Source organism: Oryzias latipes, chromosome 9 (assembly GCF_002234675.1).
Source record: "Oryzias latipes chromosome 9, ASM223467v1".
NCBI lineage: Eukaryota > Metazoa > Chordata > Actinopteri > Beloniformes > Adrianichthyidae > Oryzias > Oryzias latipes.
In genome coordinates this window covers 3185775-3202835 of record NC_019867.2, presented here as the reverse complement: position 1 = coordinate 3202835, position 17061 = coordinate 3185775, and the positions used below count along the sequence as shown (strand labels likewise).

General features: G+C 40.1%; 1 protein-coding gene across 1 annotated transcript; it reads left to right on the top strand.

The window, feature by feature from the left end:
- The first annotated feature begins 5687 nt into the window (after window positions 1–5687).
- On the top strand, window positions 5688–16533 carry LOC101164564 (nipsnap homolog 1). The gene is made up of 10 exons (XM_004072067.4): window positions 5688–5836; window positions 7498–7625; window positions 9139–9184; window positions 9976–10070; window positions 10379–10449; window positions 11470–11610; window positions 14054–14085; window positions 14188–14282; window positions 14553–14636; window positions 15979–16533. Exons 1-10 carry the CDS (start codon window positions 5775–5777, stop codon window positions 16041–16043), a joined length of 819 nt encoding a protein of 272 aa, XP_004072115.1. The 5' UTR covers window positions 5688–5774; the 3' UTR covers window positions 16044–16533.
- Window positions 16534–17061: the final 528 nt, after the last annotated feature.

Sequence of the window (17061 nt, the reverse complement as noted above, 5' to 3'; positions counted from 1 at the left end):
TTTCTTTTTTTGGCAGCTAGCTAACTCGCCACCTCTGTTTCTCACTTCAGCGGGACATGACAGTCTAGCTGGATTCTGAAGACCTCCCCTGTAGCAGTGAAAGAAATATTCCCCATGCTCAGAGAGAAACACGGAGGCTGGATTGGCACTTTTCAGAAGGCAAAGTCCTGACAAGTGCTACTGTAATTGCTGTCCTAACATGACAGCAAAAGACCGGGAAAAGTCTTGTCGGAACATTTTAGCTGACAGACGGACAGATGGATGAATGCTTGCACGCATATATATTTTATAAAGGTCCCTTTTTTTTCTCCATGAGTGCAAGCAGCTCTGAATAAAACTGCTCTTGCCGACATTCTATGAAATATAGAGGCAATAACTAACAAAGAAGCAAATAACTGTTGTTTAGTTTAAAGATAATCAGCGGGTTTGCAGTTTGGTAGGGAAGCATCCATGAAGTCACTGGAAATGGTTGCGCAAAACAGGTATTATTAAGTGTGATCCTTTTTCGACATGATCTGATTTATATGTTATATAATGCCAGTGGGTTGAGTGATGGAGAGGATCAGAGAGCACCGCATTGTGTATGAAAAGAAGTGAAAGTGGGTTGCACAAAAAGGATTTAAGTACTGCGTGACGAGTTTAACAGAAAGCCAGCTTTGAAAGAACGGTCCTGTGTTAGATAAGAGACCCGCTTCCTGCAGCAGGACAACTCCAACCTGATGGAAAGTGTTTGCCGTCACTTCGGAGGCTTCTAACACTCCCACACTTCATCACAACAGCTCCAATCAGATGCTTTCTTTTAAAACAAACAACTTGTTAATTTGCTTGTATAATATTTGATTTTAGTTCTTTGGTTATTGTTGGTTGAACATTTTTTTCTTTTTTTGTCGAAGCAGAGAGACTGAGAGCAGAAGCACAGCACTGGAAACTGAAGGTTTATCATGTATTGATTTGGTGTCTTACTTACTTATAAAGACATAAAAAATACCTTTTATTTAATATTTCAAACCATCAATTAATTTTCCTGTTTTTAAGACAAAACTTGGATTTAATGTCATTTTTAAACTTTTAATTTTTTTTAGTATTGCAGTACTTGATTGCATTTAAGGACAAGTTTTACTGTTGGAATTGTATCAAATATGACTGCAAGGTTCCTCTGTCACTTTGCCGCTCGTGTTTTTTTCTGGGAAACCATTAATTACCTGCTGTGCAATAACAGGTGAATTTTAAAAACTAATGTCAGATTTCCTAACATGTTTTTGATCTTCGTCTTTTTCTTTCAGTGGTCGCCACAGCAATTCAGCTTCTGTTTTTTCGAGATTTTTTTTTCTGTAGTGTAAGTAATTTAAGTTATAAACTGACCAATCAGATGCCTCAAAAGAAGTACGTGGTCTCATGTGAAATATTTGATTGAAAAATTTCCTGTGGCTTGCTTTCAAGAGGTAGTTGGGTGGACCTTCAACAGGCTTATTCCGGATTAGCGGAAGTGGTTACCATAGAAAGGATGACTCCAACCGACTGGGATCAATCACTGCTTATTGACATTGTCTGGCTCCAACATGGCGATGTCCCTATCACAAAAAATGATGACTCAACGTCACACTCACTTAGTCCAGTTCTCATAAACGGTCAATGTACCAAACACATCTCCCGGGCAACGAAGGAGTGTTCACGTAAAAAGCACGTCAAGGTTCTGGAGTAGTCTGACGAGTCTCTGGACCTCGATCCAGTGGAGAATCTGAGGAGCGAGTTGAAAGTCCATGTTTTCCAGCAATTACCCCAAAACATTGCAGCTCTTGAGAAGATCTGCATGGAAGAATGGACCAAAACAGCATCTACAGTGTGCGAAACTCTGCTGAAGTCCCACAGCAAACCTAATAACCAGAGTTACATTACAAAAGGATGAGGTGAACTTTCATTATTGACCAAATACTTGTTTTTTTATGCCAGAAAAGTATAATTCTTTAAAGATAAAACAGTCTGATTTCCTGGAATCTTTTTTTATTACATTTTGTTTTGTTTTTTTGCAGGTGAAGTGATGATTATTACAGACCAAACTTATTTTTCTGGGTGGGACAACCTGCAAATTCAGTGATTGACAGATAGTTATTGCTCTCCTGTACGCTTACCTTTTTAAGGAACCGCTCTGTGATCCGTACAGGTGAATTTGACCTGTTGACTGGGTTTCAAGTTTCACAAATTACATAAGAAAAAAATACTGTTCAAGCTGAAACGATGCGAGTCGTGTGGGCTTCAAGAGCCTGCAGCATACCTGAAGCACACCTGTGAAGCCATGAAGGACAGCTGTCAGCATCAGAAGACAGAAGTTACTGCAGGGGTTTCTGATAGAGAATAGTCACTTTCCAAACATCTGGGCAAGGCACCGGCTCACTAGTATGGACTGATGACGTGACAGAAGACTGAAGTTGAATTAAACCCGAAGTGTGCAGGCTGTCACGCTCCAGGCATGTTGCTGTCTTTTTCTTTCCTGTGTTTCCGTTTGCTTTATACCCCTGATGCTCTCATGTGACTGTCGGTTTCTCTCCTCTGGTTGTGTGTGTGGTTTCCAGCTTTGTGACATTCATCATCAACACCTGAGGTCTGTCTTCTCATCCCCCTGCAGGATGTCAACCCTGCTTTTTCTCCTAATCTTTGTCAGATCATTGGTCTGCTTCCTAAATCCTCAGCTCTACTTTGAGGAGTTGTTTTTCCCATCAAACATCACCTTCCTGCCTTTTAGCGACCTGTCTGTACGTCTGAAAACACCGTTCTTCAAATGATCTTTTCTTTTTTTTGTAGTTACAGTTGTTCGTCTGTGTTTGGTTCTCCAGAGCTGCTCTCACAACGCCGTCGGGCCAAATGAAGCCAAACGCCACGAAGGCGAGGAGGCAGCCGTTCCCAGAGCTGACATAAATGACTGGAATGAACACGTGAAGTCGACTCAGGAGCTGACGGTGGAGTCAGAGGATTCTGACATGATGGAGCTGCAGTTCATTAGCGGGAGATGAAACCGACAGACGCTAAAGACGATCAAGGACCGCCGCATTAGTGACTGCCTTATCTCCCAAACTATTATCTCTTTATTAAAATCAAAATACAATTCAGATGTAATCTTTTCATGAAAAATGTTTTTGATCTAAGTGCATGATTGTTTACATTAAATGTGGATGATCTTTTGTCTATTGCTGGGAATTGTAAAATATAATCAGATCACATTCAGAGAGATGGTTTTTAATATTTAACTCTAAGTGTGAAAAAAATGTTTCTCTTAAAAATTGTTTAAATATCTGCATTTAAATACATTTATTATGATAGTTTATTGCAAAAAAATAAATCAACTTTTTCCTGTTTGTCATGTTTCCAGGTATCTGTTGTAGCCACTCCTCCAGCTTGGGGGTTACTGCCCCGAGTGCTCCAATTACCACAGGCACCACTGTCACCTTCAATTTCCAGGCTTTCTCCAGTTCTTCTCTGAGTCCCTGGTATTTCTCCAGTTTCTCATGTTCCTTATTCCTGATGTTCCCATCGCTTGGCACTGCCACATCCACCACAACGGCTTTCCTCTGTTCTTTATCCACCACTACAATGTCTGGTTGGTTCACCATTACCATATCAGTCTGGATCTGGAAGTCCCACAGGATCTTTGCCCTCTCATTCTCTACCACCTTCGGAGGTGTTTCCCATTTTGATCTTGAGGTTTCCAGTCCATAATTTGCACACATGTTCCTGTATGTTATTCCAGCCACTTGGTTGTGGCGCTCCATGTACTGTAGACATGATCTTGTCTTTCAGGTCAGTTGCTGCCTCGCTCAGCGTATCTGTAGTAATTGTAGGTGTGTTCCCAAGCTCAGGGTGGGAGTATGGCATAGCCTCCTGTCTAACCTGGTGTTCTGACTCTCCCATAGTCCTGCATTTGTGTTGTACCATTTCAGTCTCAAGTTGTGATAGGACTTGCTGATTGTGGATGTCGGTACATTGAGCTACCAGTTAAGGCCCGTTCACAACGGGACGAATTTCGCCGGCGATTTTCGCCAAAGTTTAACGCCTCGTGACTAAACAAAGGGCACCAATGAGAATGTGCACACCGACGCGAAAAAACGCTACGCGTCAAAGCGTAAAAAAAAAAACGCCTCGGGTTGGTTTTTTTTTTTTTGATGCCTCGCGTCGAAATCTATTCGACCAATGAGAATGGCGCTTTTGCACAAGTGTCTGGAGCTTCTGAAGTTACAGTAAAACACAACTTGGGGGCGCTCAAACACAAAACTGCCTTGCTGAGCACATATACCAGCGAAGAAGATGGACGCCAAGTAGCATCTACACTGCCGCGAAGAAATAATGACGGACATTATAAAATATCCCCGAACCAAGCACCAGTTGAAGCAACTGGTGCTTGAAATATTCATGTTTTCTTTGTATGATTCTGACAAGCGCGTGAACACTTGCTCTCTTCTTTTGAGTGAAAAGCGACTTTAAGAAGTGTAAAGTTGCGCAGCGCCACCTTGTGTACAGGAGTATTTCTGTTTTACATTAAGCGCCATGTAATGTCAGGGAATGAAATTGCATGTTCGCTCGGCTCATCGTCAGCGAAAATCGCCTGGGTGTGAACACAAAAAACGTGGCGAAAAACGCTGGCGAATAACGCCTGGCGAATATTCGTCCCGGTGTGTGCGGGCCTTTACTTGGCAGTTAGTCCAGGGGGGTATTCCAAAAAGCATGTTTAAACTAGCCTGACTTTAACCCTGAACTCTGGCTGAAATCCGCCTGAACTTGCTTGTATGTCGGTTCCAAAAGACCGGATATGCGTTAGCGTAATTACGCTCGACTTGGTAATCCTGGGTTTGCTTGGTCGCTTGCGCGTGCACGGCAATTACATAAAGACATTCTCAATGGATCGCTGATTTCTGGAGTCACCATGGAAACGCGTGGAGAAAAAAAGAGAGCGCTATACTTTAGTTAAACGGAGTCGGAGATTTTAATGACGGCGTCTGAAGATTATACGCCCATCAGAAAATAAAAAATATGCGGCTGCATCAGTAAAAAAAAAGTTTCTGCTTGGAGAAAAATAATGGACAGAGACATGAGTTTCTGAATTTATTTCCATTTTAATTGTGATATATATATATATATATATATATATATATATATATATATATATATATATATATATATATATATATATATATATATATATATATATACACAACTTATAAAACTTAAATGAATTGATTCAATTGGTAACAAGTAATGCAGTTAAATTTATTCTACCTGATTTTTAATGTCTATCCAAACGAATAGTTGTTTATACAACTCACATTTACGTATTTATCTAACTAAATGTCATATTACTCCAATTCAATTAAATGTTTTTACATATTAATTTATTGTACTTATTGAACTCTCATAGGTTTAAGTTAGAGGCTGCAGATATCTTCATTTTTATGAAATAAAAACAATACAATACAATGAAAACACAGAAACGATCAATTAAATATGATGTAAAAAACAAAGCTAAAAAGTATTTCTTGTTTTCATTTTTATTGAAGTTAATATCTTAAAGGAAGAAGATCGTTTGTTCTATTATTTTTTGTATTTTTTTTTTTTTTTTTTTTACTGCGGTTTCCCTCATGTAGACCATGAGGCATTACGTCAGTGATAACCTATCAAAGACGGCACGGAGTCCGAGTAAACATTAACGTACGCGTGCTTGGGCATGCGCGCGCGCGCGCGGCGTCGGTGTGTACCTGCGGGGAGCGCCGTGTACAGTACAGAGGAAGATGGTGAAGGCCGGCAGCAGCCTGCAGACAACAGGGCGCGCGCTGCTCACGGCAGCCGCCAGGTAACACCTCACCTGTCCGTTCTGACACACATGCGCGTCAAGGAGGGGAAACTACCGCGACATAATTAGGACCGTAACTCTCTGAGGCTTCATCTGAGACCTTTTGACGTATTTGGACATATTTAGGTGCATTCATTTACGTTCTAACACAAAGTTGAGGAGTTTTTCAGCGCTGGGTTCTGCTCTCCAGAGTCTGAACACAAACCAGTCTGTTTCCTTAAATCTGCCGAACCTGTTGGGGCTTTTATTTATATAAAGATGTTGGGTTTTGTTCATTTTCTTTTGACCCAAACGTGTTATGTTGGGACAGAGGCGTCCCCAAAACTCCTTTAATCATTTATAATATGTCTGAACTTTGACCTGTTCTGTCAGCATTTTTACCAAACAGCCTTTCAGAGCTTCCTCCCCACGCGTGGAGTTCCTGAGTGACAATTTTCCAAATCAGGAGAATCTATTTTGACGTTTTCCTGAAAGTACCATGGGAAATTCACAGCTAATATGGGCTTCTAATTGAAACTGCTGGACCGTGAGGTGTTAGGAGAGAAGTCTCATTGACCTTGAATTCTGGAGGATTAATGGAGTTTAATAAGGCTTTAAACAAGTATTTGTAAGTGAGCAGATGGCTTTGAAAATGCAAAAAACTAACGCAGAGCAGCATTTCTCCCTTAATCCATAAGCAGTTGTTCTCATGTGCGCCGCTCTGAAGCGACACTGCTGCAAAACTCCAGCAACTGAGGTTAATTAAAGCAGCTTTAGTTAGGAGGAGATTAGAGAAAGTCCTTGCATGTGATGTTTGGCTGACTGGAACAGTTCTCCTTGTCTCTGAAGGTATTGTCTCCCTTGATAAAGAAGCTGGTTAACACAAATATTTACCTAATTGTTATTTTTTTGCCCCAAAACAATCTTTTTCAGTTACTGAAATCCAAGTATTTTGTCTATTTCTTTGTGTTTTTAGGCAGTACATTGTTAAAACCAGTGGTACCACTTTTTCTTTGTTTTTTGTGCAACTTTTCCCATTGTTGTTGTTCCTGGATTGATCTGTTCTTATCTTATTCAGCAATAAACGTTTTGTTCATTGATGTTAATAATGCTGAAAGTGACCAAATCATGACCAATAAAGACACTAGAGGGCGATGCACGTAGGAACACATAGGAATTTTGAACTAAAATTGGGGGGGGGGGGGGGGGGGGAGACTTCGACATGTGTCCCATGTAATTAGTTATCCCAGTTTAAGCAGCTTTTGTGGATTGGGTTTCATTCTTAACTAACCAAAAGCTTTAGACCCATAAATTCACAAAACATAGAAAACCTAATGTCAGCTGGACTCTTATTTCAAGCTCTTCATCTCTGGGGAACGGCAAATTTGAAGCTTCTGAAATTCAGATCTTCCTGGTTTTAGAAACCAGTATCTGCAGATCAGAACATGACCCAAGTCATTCAGATTGTTGGTACATTTTAATCCCCTTTTTATCGAACTGATGCTTCATGGTGCAGACGCTTGCTGCTACAGCAGAATAGCCCACTTGCTCATACAGTATGCATCGTTTTCACATCAAAGGATATTAACCGCACTGTTAATCTCTGAGATGTTGTCAAAGTTGTTCCGTCTTCTTTTTTCTTCTTTGAGATCTTGTCTCTTTCTATCATCTCGTTTCTGTAGGAGGTTTTCAGAGAGCAGCGACAAAGGCTGGCTCCGCTCCTTATTTGTGCAAAAAGTGGACGCCAGGAAAGATGCTCACTCCAACCTGCTTTCAAAGAAAGAGACCAGCAGCCTCTATAAGATTCAGTGTGAGTGTTCGCTTTGAGAAAAATACAGGTTTTTGGGGAACAAGATTATTGAAGCATATTTTTGCTTCTGTGCTCCTAAAAAATAAATAAGTGAATTATAGCCGTTAGTGGAGTTGTATAGTGCAGGCGCTACCCACCCCTGCCCTCGCTGCCCCTTTTTGACCTGCCCTCACTGGCAGAACAGCTGTTACTCCCCCCTCACTCTCCTCCTCTGCCCCTGCCACCCTGGTCAATGCTGCACATGCGAAAATCATAAAAAAAAAAAACTTTTTTTTCTCCCCCCAAAAAATACATGCCTTTCTGTTGGTTTTACTGGCATAGCAAGCATTTTACTTTTAGGTGGCTTGGGGGTGACGGACAGGTCCGTGTACGTTTTAAAAGAATCGGCAAAAGTAATTTTTTTTTACCACACCCACATTCCTAATATGTACATATTGTATATTATAATGTTTCGTTCAGCTTGAGCCAGTAATTCAAGCATTAAATGTTCACAATATTCTGTCAAAAAAAAATCCAAGCAACAGGGAAACGCTGCTTTTGTGAGCTCGCCATGCTAACGCCGTCCAAAATCTACAAACGTCTAAATCCAAACTCTTTTCTCAAGGAGTCAGAAGATAGTTGAACATTTCTAGAATGAGCGGGTACTAAAGGTGATTATGTTTTTTGTGAAAATTCAAGATGACGGCTCCTTCCTGAGGTCAAAGGTCAACTAAACTTTGCCTATGGTTGTCGACTTAAACTGGTTGCGTGTGTGTGAAATGTCGTAAAGATCGCTCGAACAAAAGTTTTCCTAAATTGTAGGAAAATGTAAAAATCACCAAAAAGTGGCCATCAAGCTGTATGTCCTGCAGCCATCCCATAATGATTTCAAAACTTCCTTTTGATATCCTCGACATGTGAGTTTTGGTTTCATTTGTGGATTTTGAACTCTTTTTTTTTTTAGTCCCAAGAGAGATTTTGGCCCCATTCATTTTTTTTTGACACTTTCTCCCACTATGATGTTATTTTTCTTTGGGTGGGGGTTTGACTTTATTCAAAATGTATTTCCAGCAGGTACTAGATACCTGTAAATTTGGGTGAGTTTTTGAGTTTGTGGCAGGGATCAAAATTTTTCTTAAAGAGAGAAAGAAGAACTGCAGAAACAACTTGGTCCTTCAGTCCAGAAAGCAGCAAGCCCATCTGTACAGCACACAGGCTGCAGCCACAGCCTACAGCATCAGAACAGTCCTCTGGCTGTCTTTTGACTCTGATAAGATAACTGCGTCTGACTGTTGCGGAGAAATCCGGCGTTCTCTCCAGACTTTGATCTTTTATGTGGCGAGCGGCGCTCCGTGCTTGGATTTCAATGAAGCATTCCTTCAGCCGTAGCCTACAACCTCCTGCAAGTCAATCAGTTTTGTGTGCAATAGCAGAGTGTGAAATTACTTTGGTGAAGCATTTGAATGTGAAAGAAAACACCCACTTATTACAGGTCTGTCTCTTTTTTTTTTCTCACCTTTTCCCTCCTCCAAAGTTCATGACGTCAAACCGGAGTGCCTGGATGCGTACAACAGCCTGGAGTGAGTGTTTCCGAATCCAAAATGAGATTTAAAAACATAAAAACCACTGTAACATTACAATATCATCTGTGCAATAGGACTTTGTCCTTATGCAGTTTCACAAATAATATAATCCTAATGATTTCATCATTTGATATGATAAAATACTTACTATTTGCTGTACTTCAGAAAGATTGAGTTGTTGTTTTTTTGGTTTGTTTTTACAAAGGAACTTAGGATGGTTGTCCAAATTGTCTTTAAGGAGCTACTGATGCAAAAACTCTGAATCCTCACCTTCAAATATAGCATTATATTAGTCAACTTTGAACAAAAAACTGTTTTTGACAAAGGTTATGTAAAAACTGTGTTTTTGGTGCATGAACCCTTCAGAGTAGTAGCAGAAATGAATGAAGCATCTTCAGTTTTTTTCCTTATAGAGGGTGAAAATCCTTCAAATTAACTTAACTGACGGCAAAAAGTATTGACAAGATGCACAATAATAGTTTTTCTGCATAAAATGTTGTCTTTTACGTCTATAATTATTTATTGAATTAGATATTATTGTGGATGAATAATCATGGTGCTAAAGAGCCAGTTAAGGATCTCCTTTCATGCAAACCTAATAAAAAGAAATGATGCATACATTTGCTTTGTTGTTTTTGTTTCAGCATTGTTAGTAATGTCATTTTTATGGGTTGCTGCTTTTTTCTGTGCCGTGTCGTTGGTCATTTGGCTGAAATGACAGTCGTTTCTTAGAGCACACATCAGAATAAATGCATTCATTCGTTTATTTATTTATTTTGTCCCTTCAGGGCTGAAGTGCAGAAGAAGCTCCATCAGGACCAGGACTTCCCATGCGAGGTGGTTGGAAGCTGGAACACCTGGTACGGGGAGCAGGATCAAGCTGGTACGCAGCAGCAACACAACAGCCTCAGTGCGAGACGAGCAGGAGGAAACCAGCAGCTTTGGTTGACGTGGGAGAAACTTGAGTGGCTGAAACATGAGCTGTGTTGGTTTTGGCTCCAAAGTGCCTGCAGACACTCTGGTTGACTCACCAGCAACAAATCTCTTCCTACATATGACAATTTACAGTTGATGGCGTGTACTAGGAGCATTCAGTGACAACAAAGAGTGGCAGCACGATGGTGGAGGCTGTGTGGGTGTAGTTGGTCCAAGCACAGTGCTGTAGTGATCTCTGCTGTTCTTTTTGGGCAGTGCACCTGTGGAGATACCGAGGAGGATACCCGGCTTTGACTGAATGTCTGCAGAAACTGAGAGCCAACAAGGTAATCTGCAGAAAAATCATCCCACGTCAACATCTTTAGGAGGCATTTGATATCCCCTGAAGAAAGAAGATCAGCTAAATGGTTCCGAAAGCTGCCTGAGATGATTTTTAGATGTCATTTGTTGATTGCGTTTCATTTTGAAGGAGCCACACTGTTGTTTTTTTTGTATTTCAAAGTGGATGTGAGCAAAGGTTCTTGAGATTTTTCTTGGATCTGGACTGTTCAGTGTTTGACCCAAGCACCTCTTTGGGATTCAGATGTGTCTCTTGATACATTTACTGATTTTAGTCGAAACATAACTGGTTCTTGCACATCCCAAAAACGTTTTTTTAAGCGTGCTTGTAGCATAAAGTGTTCACACTGGCCTGTCGCTAACTGATAGTAGCGCATGTCCTCACAGCTGGAAGAGGCTTGGTGTGGTGCAAATCTGGTGAGTCTTGCTCCAGGCTTTTTCTTTCACAGCTCCACTCCGATATATGAAAGACTTCATATGATTCCTTCCGGGCATAAACCATATTTAATAATTTCTCCTTCATAATTAAGTTTCGAGCAGTTGGCTTTTCCGTGTTTTGAAAATGACGCTACACCTACGTCTCTACTAAATCCGAGTCCCTGATTGATCAGAGTTCATCTTGTATGAAGGCTGAAATGTGTGTAGACGTGTGTTTACATGGACTTTACATTGGAAGTGGTCGCTTGAATGTGTGTTGCGGAGGCTGCTGTGAACGTAGCATCAAAATTTTAAAACAAGCAGCAAAGATTTCCTCTGAAAACCATCTGAAAAAGGAGTGGACTAAAAAGAAACACTTTGAGAGACTTTCAAAAACCCTGAGGAGCTGTTACTGCAGACCAGAAGAAATGTGGCTCCTTGAAAGGGAAATGTCAACAAACAAGGGACTTCCAACATGTTTGCAGAGTTCTTTATGTTTGAATCAATCTTAAGTTCAAATCTGGACCTGCACAGTTGATGTAAAACTGAAAACAAAAAGATTTGTGTTCAACAAAAATGTTTTGTTTCAGGAGTATTTGGAGTTCCGGAGAGAGCGGTCAAAAATGCTGATTTCAAGGCGAAACCAGCTTCTTCTAGAGTTCAGTTTCTGGAATGAACCTTTGCCAAGACGAGGCCCAAACATCTATGAGTTGCGCACTTATAAGCTTAAGGTATGCTTGCACTCTACACTGACATTGTGTGGCTCTCATTGATGACCCTCATGTTCTGCAAGAGGCCAGACTGGGTCAGCACTGCTGTCACTTTGTCTTCTTTCTCACTTTCCAATGTAAAATACGCGAGCATGTGAATTTAAGGGTTTTTGGAAGTTGTATTGAAGCATGCAGTTCAATGGCACCGGAGATGGTACTACACAACGAGAAAGAGCAAGCTTTTCTTTGATAGACAAAACCGCAAAAGTGCACATCTGTAAAATGCTCCACTGAAGTACAAATGTCTTCTTACATGTAAATGTACAGACACTAATTTAAGCCCTAATCACACACACCTGCACTGGTGCTGTTGGTTTTTGGATCGTCCGGGCCCGTGGAGGGTCGTACAGAGGACCATCTTAAGGGGAGCACAGGTGTGTCTTGCAGTTCCCTTGAGGGATGCCATGAATATGGAACGTACCATTCTTGTGTGTGTAGTAAGAGTAGGGCTGCACGATATGAGGGAAACTTGCGATATGCGATATTTGTGATCAATATTGCGATAACGATAACTTGCGGTATATGAACACATAGCAAAACAACCAAAACATCATTACCATTTCATTCCAACAGTTTAAAAATCATACTCCAATTGATCCTCGTCGACATAAGAGACAAACATCTAAGATGAAGGTGCTCCATCTGATTGGTCAAATACATAAATTCATTTATTGTATTCATTGAATACTTCAAGCTGCCATAAGATTTTTTAGCACATTTTTTACCGTCTTTTGCGATATGCATATGGCACAGCTTGATGTTGTGATAACGATACATTTGCGATATATTGTGCAGTCCTAGGTAAGGGTAATTTAAAGTATTTGTAAGGACATTTCTGGCGTACGGCTGATGCTGTCGTAGAATGCCCTAACGCCACACTCTAGTGCTACGTTCATGCCACATGCGTCCACTGCCTCTCTTTTGACATGTGTCTAATTCTCTTCTCGACAACTGTCCAAAAATGAGTTCATTAACGTGATGCTACAGATGCATGTGGAAGGAACTACTGTCAAAACAGCCTTATCACAACGTGGAAGCATTGATTGTACATCTCAGATGCAGTCAATGTTGAGACTTTAGGTTTATTTTGGCGATCTCTGCAAAGGCGTCTTCAGTCCTGTCTCCATGTTTGGGTTCATAAAATCAAAGACTCTCTCAGAGCAGTGAGGTTCACTGCTCTGTGTGGTGCTCCTTGATGCAAATAAGTAAAATATCATAAAGTTCCAGATGAAAACGGTCAGGTTCTCCTTCAAGTTGACTTTAGACTCCACCTGCTAATCACGTCATCAACACGTCACTGCTAAAGCTGAGATCCTGATTGGTTGATGCAACACATCATCTCTGCCAAAGTTTGGATATTTGAACTCTGAAAACATCCCGCCTGATGCTAGAATTGCGCCGCAGGACCTCTGATTGCGTTTGACTTAACATTGAAACTGGGCGCCCCTGATGCACAAATGGCGTTCGATCTGAACGTAATCATGAGTAAAGTAAGGTTAGTGAGTAACTGTTATTAAAGCGCGGTTTCTGGCCCCGGACTGACTGAATACTGCACCCATGGGGTGTGCTTGTGATACGTACATGCCCGCAGGATGTCCATAGGATGTCCACACAAACTACACTCCGATTGTCCTCATTTAACAGCCAGGCTGCAGGTAAAGAGCGCGCATTTATCATGTGAACAGCACTAACGGGCTCCTTTTGCAGGATAACGCCTGTGTCTTGCTTATATCATCCTTTCTATGGCCTGTCGCTAGCAGCAGGCCTGTAGAGAAAAACATGGGCCCGCCAAACAGTCTACAACCTTGATATGCCCTTATTTATCCACAGAAAGCTATAAATGGCGTGAATCGCAGCAAAACGGTGTAGTAAAAAGAGTTTACCAGAAAAAGATCAATACAGTTTAGAAAGCGAGAGTGCAAAACGATAATAAATTGAAAAAAAACACCCAATGTTTTATTTAGAAAAGATGCCAAAAAATTCACTAGAAAACAAACTATTAAGTCTCTGGTTTCAGAGCTGCGTTAGAGCTCCTGTGAACTGAATTCAGAGCTGCTGCTTGTCACATTGTCAGGATTAAATAAAGGTTTCAAGGGTTAAATCAGGCTTGAAGTGTCTGGAGTCTGAATTCAGGTTCCACCCTTGGTAACCCCGACCCGCTGTCTCCCTCTCTCTAAACCACTGTCGATGTATCTAAATTAGTCTTGGAAAAGTCTTTAGCATCATCAGGACAGCCGTTGGTTTCAAACTGTTTTACAAAAGAATTTGCTCCTGTGAGTGTTTGTTTGCAGCCAAATCCCTGTGTTCATTTCTTAAACATGTTATTTCTTCTGTGTGTTAAGCTGATAAACGGATATAATTGATGATGACGACTTTTCACAAAGACAGATCTCATGTGTTTCAGCCTGGAACCATGATTGAATGGGGAAACCGCTGGTAAGACGCCCTGAAGAATAACATTTTCTGACTTTTGTTTGTTTGTATTTTTAACATAAAAAATGATTGAGGTGGCACTAAAGACGACTCGTCTCACGACAGGGCGAGGGCAATAAAATACAGACAGAGCAACAACGAGGCGGTGGGGGGCTTTTTCTCTCAGATCGGTGACCTGTATGTTGTTCATCACCTGTGGGGTGAGTGAAGACGCTCTCTGCATGAAATTCAATATTCTTTGGGGGTTTTTGTAGCTGAGTTAAAAAAAGAAGATTTGGCTTTTATAACAATTTACAATTTTTAAAATCAATTGTCAAAAGTTGTGCAAAAATTCAGTCTTTATTGTACTTTTTTTTTTTCGTTTTTAATGGTTTTCTACAAACCTGCAACATATCTGTTTGTGTTTACAAGTACACGTTTATCAGTATATCAGTCTTCTGCATGTGCGTTTTTTTCTTTCTTCTCCATAGCGTATGAAAGTCTTCAGTCCCGAGAGGAGACTAGAAACTCCGCCTGGAGGAAAGAAGGATGGGATGTAAATGTTTATTATACAGGTGAGACAAAGATTTCTGAATAAAAACAAGCAACATGGCTGAAGCTACAATGTGGCTCAGTTGTCTGTCTTTGTGTGCAACCATGTGATTTTAGAGCAGCATTCTTTGTTGTTGCTAATTGAAATGACGCTGTTGAAAAGCTCTTTTATAAACTCGTTTGCGTGTAATTAAATTAACGTGTAATTGCAGTAATAATGTCATTGTGTAGGTTTTAACGTCTATTTTAGACTCTAATAGGAGGAATAAATGCTCATTTTTAGCTTTTAGAAAATCATTTGAGTGCAAGAAAAAACAGTGACGGCCACAAATTATTATGTGTGGCTTATCTTTGCACTGTCTCCCAGGCAGCTTTAGGATTGATATTAAGGTTCTTTTAGTTTTAGTTGATAAAAGCTTAAATGGAACCGGCCCATCACTTTTATCACATTTACTTTATGACCCTTCCAAAGCCCACAGGTCTGCAGGTGGTCCCAAAAGTCAGAACCAAAACCCACGGCGAGGCCTCATTTCGGCGCCGTGGGCCTCGCCTGCGGAACAGCCTGAGGGCTTCATCCGTAGATGTTTTCAAGAGAAACTTAAAACACATCTTTTTAGTAAAGCTTTTACGTAGGATTTACTTGTCAACATGTTTTGAATAATTTGATTTATTTTGATTGTACTTGTAGGATGTGCGTGTTGAGTTTTTATGTGTTTTTACATTTGACCATTTTATTTATTTATTTATTTTTTTAATTAAGTGACCATGGGATAAGTGGGATAATGCCCTTCAAGGTGTCCATAATCACAACTCAGTGGGCTTCATGGAAGCACCCACGTCGCGTCTTCGCCACGCATTAATTTTTATAATGGATTCCTCGTCAGGCATTATCCTTGCTATGTAAAGGATAGTGCCCGACGAGAAAGATGGTAAAAGTGTGCATAGAGATAAACCAAATATCTACCAGCAATGTTTAATATTATTTAAGATTTTCCTTAAGCAACATTACTTATTTTTTGAAAATCTAATTGTCATAGTAAAAATGATTAGTCTAACACGATGAATGTGAAGTTTATTTGATACATTAAGGGAATCAATGTTTATTAGCCGTGGAGAACCCACTGGGTCAAATTTGGTTGCTGGTGTTTAAAAATGCATTCATTTATGCCTTTTTTCCATTTGTATTTTATTTGCTACTGTTAAGGGCTGCTATCCACAATAAACAAATAAAAACCATCACAATAAGTTTAACAGCCCAGAAGAAAAGGGTTCTCGGATTCTGCGGGGTTAGAAACAAAATTGGTTATAAAAATGTTAAATGCATGGATGTAGGATTTTGTAACTTGTTATTCCTGCTTGTTTCAGTGCCTTTGATCAGAAGCATGGAGTCCAGAATAATGATTCCCACTGAGAGTTCACCTCTGCAATAAGAGAAGGACTGAAACTGCAATCAACTCGGTTCCTGAAACTCTGACATATCTACTCTCACCGACTACAGTTTTTATCTGCTGGCTGATCTGTGTTACATCAATGTTTTATTCTACATTTCACTCCTGCCATCTAAGAAATACAATATTTATAGTCGCCTACATTTGGGATTCTTCAGTGTCTTTACCTGTTTTGGTCAATTTTGTTGGACAACAAAATGATATTCAGGGAATTTCACAGACTGAGTTTGTATTGTATAAGTCACTCTGCATACTCCAGTGTTGAACCATCAATCCAAGTGGTTTTGTAGATTTCACTGTAAGATGTGGGCAAAAGCCTACAAAAATAAAAATCTTTAACTACTGGTAAGAAGGGGTGGGGAAATAAAGCACATGTTGCTGAGCTTTGAAATTGTGACATGAAATGGAACTTTGTAATTTTCAAAAATGTTTTACCACCACTTGTGAATAAACACAATGGTAATCCTAATAATTGCTGGTTCAGCTTTAATCTTGTTAAATTGTGTAAAATTTTGTTTGAAGTGATTTTATTCTTATTACTAAAAGTAGCAGATTTGAATTCTGATCACAGGTGTCAGAACAGCACATATGATGTGGTACACAAGATAAAACACTGTTTCTGGAAAGTAGTTGTTTAGATTTAAGTCATATATTGACAAACTCCAGTCTTAAGTCTTATAAAAGTCAGATCTATCACCTGCTCACAACCCCCGTATGGGAATTCCCAGCACTCGTCCACATCTAACCACAAACGATAGAAATAAAAATTTTAATTTATCACACAACTGCATGAAAGCCCCAGCGTTGAACAAAAACACATTTCCATAGTTGCATAACTTTGTTACAGACGATCGCATTTCCTCTCACGGATGCTTTTCAAAGGAATTTAGAAAGATGAAAAATAATCAGTTTCTCTGTAAAACGTTTAAAAATTTTAACAGTTCTGGTTCGTCGCCTGTCCATCCCGGGAGAGGATCCCTCCATGTGGAAATCTCTGAGG